Raw genomic sequence first — 13,942 nt, 5'->3', positions numbered from 1 at the left:
GCCGTCAAGAAGAAACAACTGTCGTAAATCGTAATTTGTATCGTGTGTGACGCAAAGAGCGATACAAACGTGATAAAACGTTGATATGTAGTCAGCTCCGTTCACAACGTCTAGCGTGATGCAAAACATGAACATGGAATTTTGAATTAAAATTCTAAGTTCAAATATCAAAACACAATTTGCATTAATATTACATGAATTATTTTCATGTAATATTAATGCAAATTGTATTTTACTTTTGATATTTCCCTCAGAACAGACTCGTTTTCATCAGAGTAGACCTAAAATTATTGAGCTCTGTCTTGTCTGAATGACGTATTTATGTTGTGTACTAGTTTGTGCACACTGTCTACTGCCACAGTTTGCCACGTGTGTGTGTGTGTGTGTGTGTGTGTGTGTGTGTGTGTGTGTGTGTGTGTGTGTGTGTGTGTGTGTGTGTGTTTCAATGTGAAAGTGGGGGTCAGGCTGTGTCCTATACCCAGTCATATTCAACCTCTTCCTCTCAGCAGTCACTCTCCTCTCACACCAAGCACTGGAACCCACAGATGGCATCCACATACAGTTCCGGCTGGACGGCAGTCTTTTTAACATCCAGCACCTCCAGGCCTTCACCAAAATCTCACAACAACACATCCTAGAACTTCAGTATGCTGACGACTGTGCTCTCCTTGCCCACACGCCAGATTCACTACGGGAGGCATACTATCGTCCGAGGTGCGCTGCGGGTCGGGAGAGGGTTGCGGTTAGGTTTAGGTGTCTGCCCCGGGGGAGGTTAGGGTTAGGGTGAGGGAGGAGGTAGGTTGGTCTCATCCACATATGAGACCACATTGCAAAAACCCAGGTCATTGTGCAACACAGAAGTATCTGTCTTCACCATTGATGGCCAGCAGCTCACCATCGTACCACACTTCACCTACCTCGGAAGCGTCCTGTCCCGGGGCCCCACCTGTAACATCGACCATGACATGCAGGTCCGTGTTGGGTTAGCCTCTTCTGCCTTTTGGTAGGCTCAAAACCAGGGTCTTCTTGAATAGAAACCTGACAGTTTCTACAGAAGCAGCTGTATACAAAGCAGTCTGTTTGTCCACACTGCTATATGGCTCGGAAGCCTGGATCCCCTACCAAAGGCACGCTAGAATCCTGGAGAGATTCCACATTCGCTGCCTACAACGGAACCTGGGTTTGACCTGGGAGGACAGGATCCCATATTTGTGGACATTTATGACCGGACACAAACACCCAGCATCCAAGTGTTCCTTGCACAAAAACATCTACACTGGGTGGGGCATGTAATCCGCATGCCCGCCCAGAGGCTCCCCTGGCAGATTCTCTACGGTCAACTCCAGAAAGGCCGTAGGTCTCCCGGGGGACAGCAGAAACGCTACAAGGACCACATAAGACCCTCCTGAAGCACTGTGCTATCTAACCCTCTGCACTGGAAGACCTGGCTGCTGATCGCCAAATCTGGGGCACCATCAGCCACGAGGGCATCGCACACCTCCAGGAGCAGACCACGGAGAGGAGAAAACAGCAGCGCGTACAGCAACACCAGGGTGCTGCAGGGGACCTCCCCTCATCTGAGGACTTCATCTGCCCCACATGTGGCAATCCATACGGCTCACGCATTGGCCTGCACAGCCACATGCAATGATACCGTCGCAACCCCCCTCAATAACCCATGCTTGGAGCAATATCATCATCGAAATCGATGGACAGCAATAAGCAAGTAAGTGTGTGTTGCTACACCGGAGAGAGTTTTTAAACAACAGCGTGAGGACATTTTTGGGAAGTGAAGACATTTTGCTCGCCCTCACTTTATGTTCACTGAAATTGCCTCCTAAGATATAGATGCTATCCACTGATTTTCTGAAAGGTCCTCACTTTTGGTCCAAAATTAGTTTAGTACCTTTTAGACACACACATTTGCTTGCTGACTCCCCCTACAGCATGTCCCCCATACTGCACCCTCTGATGAACTGCAGATGAACTCCCTGTGGTGTTGTGGGTGTGGACTTCGTTGACATTAAGGAAGTATTTAGACAGGTACATGCAGGGTATCTTGGTGGTGTAGCGAATCTTGTAGACCAGACCCATTGCAGATGCTGTACTCTGTCGTCATTCCAGCCTGTAAAAGTGAGCAGTGGTGAGGTGGATTTGGGGAGTGAGGCCAAGTAGTAGTCTGACCAGTTTGTTTTGGGAAGTCTGGAGCCTTGTTTTAAGGGCCTTTGAGGTGCTGTGGTACCAAGAGGTGCATGCCGTTTTGACTAGGAGAAACATGGTTTTGGATATCTAAAACATATTATTACAGATAGGAGGGTGGTTTGATTAAATGTTAAAACGGCTTGCCATATATGCATAGTCGAAGAAACCTTGTACGAGGGCTCCTGTTAGAGTCTTCATGGCAGGCACGTGTTAGAGAGGCAGCGGCTGAAATCCCATAAGAGGGAACTTTTGGCCCAAAATAGCAGATCTACAAGCCCACAGTGCGCGTTGAGAGCTTGCATAGATCAGCTATTTTCGGGGCACAACCCTGGCTGCACTCTTTATCTACTGGAGATGGGGAGGCGTACTATCATCCGACAGAGCATTGCTCCGAAGGAGCAATGCTCCGAGGTGCGCTGCGGGTCGGGAGAGGGTTGCGGTTAGGTTTAGGTGTCTGCCCCGGGGGAGGTTAGGGTTAGGGTGAGGGAGGAGGTAGGTTGTCGTTCGGACCAATGCTCCGTCGGATGAAAGGCATGCACTCCTGGAGATGTGGTGTACAATGCTGTGTTCAAGTTCAGGAGACTGAAAGCTGCTTTCCAGCATGGCATTTCCAGCATGCATTTTCACCATGTAGTAAATGCTGCATTCATGGTCTGGAGAGGGCAGTTGTTTTACAGACGGGTAAAGGGCAGGGGCTGAAGCCCCTTTTGTGTGCACGCCCTGCTTCAAGGTGTTTTTGTTGACCCGTGAGGAGATCCTGAATAGGAAAGATTTGCCTCCAGGATGGAACCTGAACTTAGGTAGGTAATTTCATCTTTTCGTGTTATAATATTGTCACCCACTCTAACTATGAAGCCATCTGCCTTGCTGAGATTACTATTTGATCCAAAGAGAATGGATTCAGTTTTTCACAGGTGTAAGTGTAAGGCCCCTTTTCCACTATGGGGTGGAACCAGAACTATCCAGAACCTGAACCTATTTTTTTTAGTTCTGGGTTTGTTTCCATGCTATATTCAAAAGGTGGGTTATCATTTATCATATGAGCTATAGCCTATATGAGATATATTTTTCTCTTGCAGTTTAAGCAAAATATTGTAGACAGGTAAAGGTTGGAGAACAACTGGTCTAATGCATTTAAAACGGGTGTTTTACTGTTGTCCCACTCCCCACATGGAAAGGAAATCCATATCAGCAAATATAGCCTATATATAATGTATGCTGCATATATCCATGTTCATATAAACTACAGTATGTGCATATACAGTATATCTATTATGTATAGGAAATATATGTGACAGCTGTGGCATGTGGCTGCCACAGCTGTGGCACATGTGGCATATAAAAATATGTTCATATTATTGGTTTAAAAAAGTACAATAAAGCAAATAAATTTGAAAATAGACAATCTACAAGCTCACGTGTCTCATTGAGCTTGTAGTTTGTCTATTTTCAAATGGCCGAAATGTATTTAAGTAGAATACTATATACAGCTACTTTCCACCACTGTTGAATAATAACCAGTCATTATTTAAACATGAATATCTCTGTATTCCGGGACCCCCCCGGCCGTGCCAAGGGGGAGGGGGCCCTGCCGGCCGAGCTACTCAGCAGTGGGGGAATAGGGGGGGGGGGGGGGCAGACTTAACAGGTTCTGGGTTCTGGTTATATGGAAACGGAAGCAGAACTTGGTTCTGGAACTACACATGGTTCTTGGTAGTTCTGGGTCCTGGAAAGTTCTGGTTCTGGTTCTGGTTCCACCCCATAGTGGAAAAGGGGCCTAAGTGTTATCAGCGAGCCAGCTAGGTGCAGATTCTACCGAGCCTTTTCAACCTGCAGTTTGTTCCTGTCCGAGACCAGCAGTGCTGAGTCAACTGCGAACAGGAACAAGTTGCAAGCTGACCCACTACAACAGGTACACAAAAACAGAAATGGAAATAAAATAAATTAGGCATTAGGAAGAGATCAATCATCATCTGTTTTTATGTCTGGAAACTCCCTTTCAGGACAGGCTTCAGACGCACCTCCTGCAGGAGACTTTGCTCAGATCTGAACCCATTTGATTTGGCATTAGGGACCTATCGCGACTGCATGCCCTTGCTGCCGTCTCCGACTATGGTTTGAACCCACAACCTTCCGCATGAAAGGCCTATGCTCAAACCACTAGACTTAATAGTGCTTTTTCTGGTTTTATCCTCGTAGTCAGTTAATTGACTTGTGCGTTTGTTTGAAATGTACCCATTCTATACTGTGAATACAATTTTCAATCAATCAATCAATAACTCGGGTGGCTATATAGGGAGAGATGTTTTCACCAAATATTGTGTGTAATGTATTATTTATGTTTTCTGATTGTATTGATGTTTTGTTTCTATGTTGAGGACTACCGACTACGGATGAAAACCATCTGTTGCTAGAATGTATTGTTCATTGATACATGCTCTCTCCCAAATAAACAAATGAAACCATGATAGACACTGCCGTGACCATGTACAATACATATATGTTAATGTGCTGATTAATGGGGTATATCAAAAGGAAATTGGAATGTAGGTAGGCTTGGCCTATTGTGTTTTCATGAAAACCATGTGCTATATTCTGTGCCACCCCTGCCTTACCCCTTATCCCTAAACTTATTTGCAAACTTTTACTATATTGAAAAAATTTTTTAGCTCACAATATGTCATAGATCGCGTAGTTGATTTTAAAATGTTTTTCAAGATAGTCAAATATGGCAAAGAAGTTTAGGGATAAAGGGTAATGCATGCCTAAGATATGGCCCATGTCTTCAACAACTGCTTCACGGTTCAATATCTAATTATGCTAATTAAAATGTAGTTGCCAAATGCAATACCATAATTTCCAAATGTAAAGATGTAATTTAACATGTCTGAATTTATACTGGCTGTTGAACCCATCTCCAAGAGTAGCCTAGTTGAGTGAGCGAGCCAGCAGGGAATATGTCAGATCTGGCAGTTTGACTATAGGAGAGACAAGATTGAGACACATGCCATCCACTGTGTTATGAATCTCCCATTCATTGCTCATTCATCTTTATTCATCAGGCTTATACAAAAGTTATCATTAGAACCACAGTAACAGAGAGACTGGTGGTGATGCTGCTGCTGATGAAGAAAACAATGATCATGACATCGATGGCATCGATGAAGAGGCGCAAAACGTCGCAAGGTGTTTCACCGCTGTGCGGCCAGGCAGGAAGTCTCTGAAGTCGAGGGCTTTCTCTCATTACCGGTTCACTCTTTCTCTAGGTTCTGTGTCAATCCCATGTTATGTCTTTCTTACAATTCGTCTTTCCTTTGATTGTATAGATGGTTTCTCTCTCATTCTTGTTGTTGTTTATGTTTATTTGATTTTTTTAGAAAATAAAAAAGGCCATGAACAACACATGACACTGGTAAAGCACCTGAAACCCGACCGGGGCTCCTGCTTGGGCTAACCGCGCCAGCGGAGCCGGGGTGATTTGGGAAGAGGAGGAAGGATAGAATAGAAGGAGAAGAGGGTATAGGAGTTAGAGGGAGAGAAGGAAGAGGAGGAGGAGGAGAAGAGGAGGTGCGAAGAAGATGTCTCCATCTCAGTGCTGAATCCTCCTGATGGACTGGATCTGGGGAGTCTGGGAGTGGGATCCATACTCGCGGTAGCACTTGTACTCGCCGGCGTGACAGTCACACTCCATGATGTACTGGTAACCACGATATCCGGGGAACTGGTAGCACACCCAGCTACAGGTATAGAGGAAAACGCAGGCCAGTTAGACCAGGGCAAGTTTATTTGTACAGCATTACATTTCATACATTAAGGCACAGAAATGCATTTGAAGCTGATCTGGAATAGTTTTAATCTTTGCGTAATGTAGCCTAACTTGGCATCCTCAAGTGGTAGTGACAGTTAACTGTTTTGATACTCAAGCCACTAGTCTACCAGAGACCACTGACTGAAGCTCATACATTGCGGTAACTGTACAATATTGTAATTATTGCTGACTCCCTTACATGATTCTTAGATTGACTAAACATTTCATGCAACTTTAAAGCAACTTAACCACTTTAACCCTATTTCATAGTTTGGCTACTTTTGAAAGATCTTGAAATTGTGAAACATGAAAAAGAATACTGTAATAATAAAGAAATAATAAAACATTTGGGGGTCCTTGACATTCAAATGTTTGAGAGAATCTAGATTATAAAAAAAAGAAGACAAACTTACGCTCCACACTGAACCTGCATGGATCCGACCTCATTGTCCATCCAGCCCATGGCCTGCAGGGAAGGGTAGTCGTCACACAGCTCAAACTGACGGCCCATCATGTTCTCCTTCTCGAAGATGGTCATGCGGGACTCCTTGTGGCTCTGCAATCATGAAATATCACTTTATGTGTCATGTTATATGGAGAATAAGACCAATCAAGTAAACTATATCCTACGGTTATGTCAGGTGATGTGGTGTTGTACTACAGTAGATGTGACTTGTATTGTGTCATGTTGCGTGTTGTGGGCAGGTCGTGTTTTGGGACGTACGGCACAGCAGATAGGTCTGAAGGAGATCATTCTCTCAATGTGATAGGAGTTGCTGCCGCTGTAGGCCTCGAAACGAGGATAGTCTCCCTTCTCCAGGACAAACTGCTGGCCACAGAAGCTGGAGTGCTCATAGCCCACCCAACTACGCACAGAGAGAGAGAAAGGGGGATGGAGATGCGAAGAGAGAGAGAGAGAAATTGATCAAAGAATTGCGAAAACAAGAGTCAGTGTACATATAGGTCCATCCACTCCCTTAAACTAAACTGGAAAGGCAGTCTTTCTGTGTACTTACGCGCCACACTCGACCTTCAGGGAGCGGATGTTCTCCATTCCACACTCCATGATGTTCTGGCAACAGGCGGTGAACTCCATGCGTCTTCCTTGGAAGCACTCCTGATCGTACACAGTGATCTGGGAAGAATACAAAAGAACCATTGGAATGGTTTTGACACTATAGCGTGACACTAGAGGTGAGCAGTGATTGGCCGTCAGGTATGTGCAGGATCACATACCAGGATTCTTGGTACGATCATCAGTTACTTTATGCGTACACATCCTAGCTTTGCAGTGTAGCCTGTGCTCATGTGTATTGTAGTGTTCAGCAGCATATCTCCATTGTGCTTACCTTCCAGGGGCCCATGGGCATGATGGGGTTTGTCAGAGCCATGTTAATATCTTAATTTCAGCAGTACCTGTTTGGGAAAGAGAGCGACAATCAGGACAGGGATGGACTAAAACATCCACAAACAACTCCGACCAAATGCCATATCATGGAGTGGTCTTGTGTGCGACTAGGCTAACCATTTTCTCTCTCAAATAGCAGGCAGGTAAACTTTGAAGGTCCTTTAGGTTTTGTTAAAATCTTGGTTCAAAATCTTTGGCTCCAGTCACTAGGTCTACCTTCTGGAGCCTGTTAAAACTTCCCTTGCTTCGATTTAAATTTGGTTATTGTTGTAATAATTGCTTTAAAATTATACGCGTGTATAATTCGAAAGTCCAAAATGTATTCTGGCATCAATCTGAATTCAATTGTTAAATGGTTGAATTATATACGATGTGGCGCTTTCGGCATCATGGTCCACAGCTTGGGAAACTGTGGACTGCTACTGTACCATAATATAATATTGACTACTAACTAACTACTATAGGACTTTGAACACCTACCCAAAAACCGTGAGCTGTGTATCGCAGGGTGCAGAATGTGTGTGTGTGGGGGTATATATACAACCCCCGGGAGTTCAGGGGCCCGGCAGGGTGGCACGCCTGGACTCGTGTCAGCACTTTGCTTTGGACTCCATTGCTTTGTTGTCTGAGCCACTGAGGGGTTAACACACACAGAGAGATGCACACGTTACAGGGGGCGTAAACGCCCATACTGCGTTGTATTGTGTACCTAAAAGCTATAGGTTAGGACTTATAGGACACAGAGACAGACATATTAATGCAGATACAGGCCGCAATCACTGAAACAGACCCATAAAGAAAATAACTGTATGATCAATGTTTAGAAATGTGTTCTATTTTTAGAACATATAGTAGACAAATCAATGATTGAACAATGATTAGTGCAGGTTAATGGGATTGGTTGAATTGGTGCAGTTGCTAGACTGGCACTGGTTTGGTATAGCGGCACATTGACATGTGAATGACTTCTAGGCAATAATTGTAATTGTAATTTATTCTGAATGTATTTTAATTTCGCAGCTTACTATGAAAACCTGCAAAATCTGTCTGTCATGCATTCAGACTGTCAGTCAGTCCATATGTGGCCTATACAGAATTCATTCCATATGTTGATCTGATCTCATCTGACCTCATCAAACCCTGTACACTCAAGACACTGCCCCCGCTGCCACCCTTAGATCTCCATATATGGAGCCGACCTGTTTTGACATTCCATATGTTGATCTGACCTCATCAAACCATGTATACTCAAGACACACTATATGGCCAGTACAGAATTCATTCCATATGTTGATCTGACCCCCCATGCCAAAGTGCCAGCGCTTGCCGTCTGCCGTCACCCAAGCGGATGTGTGCACGCGACCTCGGTCGTTCAGTTGTTTTGTATTCTGCACTGTATAATCGTCACTGAATATGTTATTTTTCACTTGTAAGTCGAGAGTAGAGTTGAGAAGGATGAGGCAAAATGAGGAAAAACGTAGTCTTCCTCAGGGTATATATAAACTCTGAGAGTATACAAATATAATGGACCCATAACCAAATTAACCCTTATGGTTCCATTTGGTTTCATTTATACACACTCACTGTGAATTTATTTTTTGCATGGTTAGTTATGTACTGAAGTATGGGGAAGACAGAGGGGACAACTTTAAAGTGTTATGATTCTCTGCTGGTCATTTCTTCCACACCACAGATCGATGGTGGTAGCATGCTAACTGGCTAACTAGCTACAGCATCCACCCAACATATCTCCATCTCCATGAACAATGGACATGTAGGGACAGCTTACTGAGGTCAGCACATTGACTAGACACTCTCTGTGCAGTGCGCACGCACGCACGCGCACGCATACACGCACGCTCTCTCTCTCTCACACACACACACACACACACACACACACACACACACACACACACACACACTCACAGAGACAGTGGGACTGTTTGTGTGCTTTACAAAGTGCAATGCTTTACAACATAAAAGCATATGAGCAAAACAACCAATCAAAATAAAGTTTCTGTGTCTGTCTGTCTGTGTGTGTGTGTGTGTGTGTGTGTGTGTGTGTGTGTGTGTGTGTGTGTGTGTGTGTGTGTGTGTGTGTGTGTGCGTGCGCGCGTGTGTGTGTGTGTGTTTGTGTGTGTGAGATAGAGATTCCCTGTGACTATCTGAAATACACATAGGATGCTCCTGCGCAAATGTTGACCAGTTTCCAGTTGCAATCATTGATTAAAGGTAAGCTAATGTGTGTGTGTGTGTGTGTGTGTGTGTGTGTGTGTGTGTGTGTGTGTGTGTGTGTGTGTGTGTTTGTGTGTGCGTGCGTGTGTTCTGCTGATGCCAGCATCAGCTCAGAAGTGACAAAGGGCTCAGCCAACTCAGCAGGTCTATGTCAAGAGCCCACTGTCACCATATAACCTACACACCGTATGCACACGGCATGCGCGTAACAGAGAACACACACACACCACACACACACACACACCACAAAATATATGTCGCTGTCACTTGTTGATTGTAGTAAAGGTAACACACACACACACACACACACACACACACACACACACACACTGTGTAATGACCCTGACATCATATACTGCAATACTGTATTGAGGCTATTTGGTTAAACAGTGGAGCCTTTATCCACTTGCAATCTGTTGTTATGAGCTGTTATGTTAGCCTAAATTATTCCTGTTTCATTTGATGCTACTGCTATTGTTTAACCTTGTTATATCTCCTGAAAAAAAAGAAAAGAAAAAAAAGTTAACTTTTTTTCACTTCTAAACCTGTGATGTGACAATAAACTGATGCAATCGAGGATTTAAAATATCTTGGGGGTTGGTTTGCTTCAACGGAACAGCTAGGACCTGAAGGGCACTTCAGGAATGTCCTGCACGGGATGAGGAGTGTGCAAATCAGACATGGGAGAAGACCATCTCACACATACTGCATATATGGACCTGTGTTTGATCGAAACATGTTGCTGTTTTATAACAAAGTATCTTGACTTTACATGGTTCGCTCCTCTCTTTTCATGGGCTCAGGCATGGACCCTCACAGCACAACAGGAAAGGGCCCTGAATGGAGTCTGCTACTGACGTCAATCAAATCTCCATCCTGAAAAACAATAATTCTCAGACCCATCCAACTCTACAGTACAAACAACTGAAACATGACCAGCTAACCAAACACAGGAAAGTTAAAAGGAGAGACAACTACAGGTCCTCGGCCTACACTGAACCACCTCCATCCAAGGAACCCAAGATGCCAGCTAAGGCTCACAAACCACCTCGGACACAAACCACCTCGGACATAGAGGTACCATGGAAACACAGACCCATGCAGGGATGACTCTGGACTTCAACATTACAACATGCAAACACAACACAGGCTAATGGCTATGCACTGGAACCTCTGGTCATAGAAAAACAAAAAGATTGAAAGACTAAAGAACTTTGAATGCACCACTAAAGGCTCCAAATACGTTTAAAGAACATTGAATGCCAACACTTATTTTGATTTATTTTTTTTAATTGAAAAAATGTGAATTTGATATTGGCTTTTATTTTGTAATTGTGTCGGACTCGTTACACTTAAGACAATTAGGGGAGGAGCCATTATGATGGTGCTATATTATTGTTTAGGTTGGCATATTCGTTTTTGAACACTTGGTGGCGGGTTTTAGATTTGACAGCACTGGGTGTGTATTTAGAGGGTCACTCAGGTGCACTAATCAGATCAGATAGGACACAGGACATGGTGTGAGCACACCGCTTCTTACCAGCAGCTGAACAGAGACAGTCAAACTTTGCTACAATAACATCACTGGTATGTTCATTTCACCTGCTTTCATCTGTTATGTTTCTGTTAGTACTCTGCGTAGGATCACTCCCAGCACCTGTGAAGTAACGTGCAAATATACATTGGAAGGTGAAAGATTGCCATTACACTACGAATTGCATCAAGTGTCACATGGACGGACCATATCAGAAATGTTTGTCCTCTTGCCCAGGCTGGCCTAGCGGTTCAGGCACCTATAGGCTGCTAATCCAGTCTTACGGCTAGCCCCTCTCGGAACCCTCCATAAAGCTTTTCTGAAATTTGGATGTCGCTTTGTCTAGGGTCCCTGTCCATATCTATATTTTCGTATGGGAATTTTGGAACGCGGACATAAATATGCTCGCTAACATCGTATCTGCGGCATTTGACGGCCTTTTTTTGTTTGAGTTATTCTGAATTCGTGAACTATAAGTACATATCGCTGCGAATATCTCCTGTGGCGCGGAAGCCGTTAAGTATTTTTTGTTTGACCGATTTGGTCGCTTTGATTCTTCTTGTTTATTGACATCCAATTGTACCGCCTCCCGATGTGCGGTTGGCTTGTGCCGGCTACGTCCCTGCCTCTGATCTGCTCTGTCATAGCTATAGCGCCACTAGATAGCCAGATAGGCGGTACAATGAGGTGTCAATAAACAAGGAAGGAAAAGAAGAATCAAAGCGACCAAATCGGTCAAACAAATTAAAAATACTTAACGGCTTCCGCGCCACAAGAGATATTCGCAGCGCTATGTATAGGTACTTATACTTCACAGATTCAGAAGCCCTCACACGAAAAAAAGTCGTCAAAGAGCGCAGACAGGCGTTATCCACAGTGTTTATGTTTTATTTATGTCCGCGTACCAGGTGGCAGGGTACTGCTGGAACAGGACCCCATGGTCTGGGTCGTCAAAAATGTCAGAAACTTCAGTACCATTGGGTTCTGCTTGGAGGGCTATCTTACAGCATGTTGCGGGTTCCACTCCCGATCCCGACGACCTTTGCTCTGTGTCACTCCCCATCTCTCTCCCCCCATTTCCTGTCAACTTACTGTACATTATCCAATAAAGGTTTTGTGACGGTCACAGGAAGCACACCACCTATGTAGATGCACTGCGGCGTGACAGCTATTAGCTAACAACACTGTGGAGCTCAAGATCATGATGCTAAAGTAGTGTGGATGGCAGTGATTCAGGAGTCTTGAGTTGGTGTTGGCTAGACCAGTCTTTAAGACAACATTAATGGGCCTGGGCCGTGTGTGGCTCAGCTGTCCAGGCACCCTGGCTGGTAGTCCATCCTGGCAGTGTGCAGACTCCCGATGCTGACGGCCTTTACTGCATGTCACCCCCCATCTCTCTCCCCATTTCCTGGCAGCCTATACTGTCTATCCCTCTATAGAAAAATATAAAATAAAAGCAAAAGCCACAAACAAACATAAAAAATAACATTCATTATTGCTTTTTTGTGCTATTTGTGTGTTGCACAATTCTCTGAATGTATTAAATGTACGCAATCGATTAATGACCCCCCCCCCCCCTTTCAGTTTGAATCCTTGCCCAGTTCAAATCCTTCTTAATCAATATTGTTATGGATTTGCAGTAACTCTAGATTGCCTCTAGGGTGCAACATTAACACACAAAAAGAAACAGCTGATAAGTATTGTATTCCATGCAGGATTTAGTTGAACTCTCTCTACTTTATTAACAGTAACACAATATAAATATATACTGAACGTGAACGTGTTTATGAATATTCGTGTTTATTGAATATTCACGAGTGACACTGGTAAATGTCAATATGTGGAATTGTAGATTGCCATTTTCAAATAGCCAATTGTATAGCCGCGTTATTAAGACAAGTGCTGGAAATGTGGCTGGGGACCGCCTGGAAGCAGCTCAAGGACCCCTTGGGTCACTCACCACCAGACCCCACTTTGAGAACCACTATATAATAGGCCTATGGTTTGCCAGTCAATCAACCACCACCTGCTGCAGTCACGTGAATTAGTATCAATCAGGTCGACCTCAACGTGGGGTCCAGCGGACTCAGCGGTCCAGCTAGGGACCACCAGTTCTAGGGGGTCCCGACCGTACCGGTCACCGATCGATTCCCGACCTCAATTCGAATAGGCGGGTCGAATGGTTAGCCTAATGGACCAGTGTGAAAGGGTTGATAATACATAATAATAATACTATACAACCGAGAACCGACACAACAACCAAAGATAGACAAATGAGACAATGAGTCATGTCGCAACAAACCAGCGACCACTTACACAAAACCGGACCATACCATGATTGAAAGAGAGGGGCGACATGGGACCATGCCTGAAGATGGCACCAGTGTTCTAGTGAACACAAACACGCCCCCTCCTTAACAGCACGACCATCTGCTGCCCCCCCCCCCCCCCCCCCCCCCCAACTGTCGGTCCTCTAACATAGAACATTATTTTCATACAATTTTCCGACCGACCAAACATGCACACATCCTTTTACTGTATTAAAGCCCCCTGCCTCTCCAATATAGGCTACGGCCTGAAACAGAAACACGGTAACCAGGCGCGTAGAGAGAGAGTGGGGGGATTTGATTTGAATGAAGCACACTTCATAATAAATAGACAGCCTGAGCCAGTGCATCTTTCGGTGAGGGAGGGAGGGAGGCGGCTATTTTGTATCTCTAAGGCCGGGGTTTAGGAGGGGGAGGAGGGACGGAGA

General features: G+C 44.6%; 1 protein-coding gene across 1 annotated transcript; it reads right to left on the bottom strand.

Annotated features, from left to right (window-relative positions):
- Window positions 1-5,791: 5,791 nt before the first annotated feature.
- LOC310875219 (beta-crystallin A1-like) lies at window positions 5,792-7,401 on the bottom strand (the record flags this gene model as incomplete). Its single annotated transcript, XM_083788382.1, has 5 exons — window positions 5,792-5,939; window positions 6,424-6,566; window positions 6,735-6,876; window positions 7,027-7,145; window positions 7,360-7,401. The coding sequence occupies 5 exons, from the start codon at window positions 7,399-7,401 to the stop codon at window positions 5,792-5,794; spliced, it is 594 nt and encodes a 197-aa protein (XP_083644508.1).
- Window positions 7,402-13,942: the final 6,541 nt, after the last annotated feature.

Source organism: Protomyctophum parallelum, assembly GCF_964188405.1.
Source record: "Protomyctophum parallelum genome assembly, chromosome: 1".
NCBI lineage: Eukaryota > Metazoa > Chordata > Actinopteri > Myctophiformes > Myctophidae > Protomyctophum > Protomyctophum parallelum.
The sequence above is the reverse complement of the archived record's forward strand: the minus strand, read 5'-3'. Positions and strand labels throughout refer to the sequence as shown.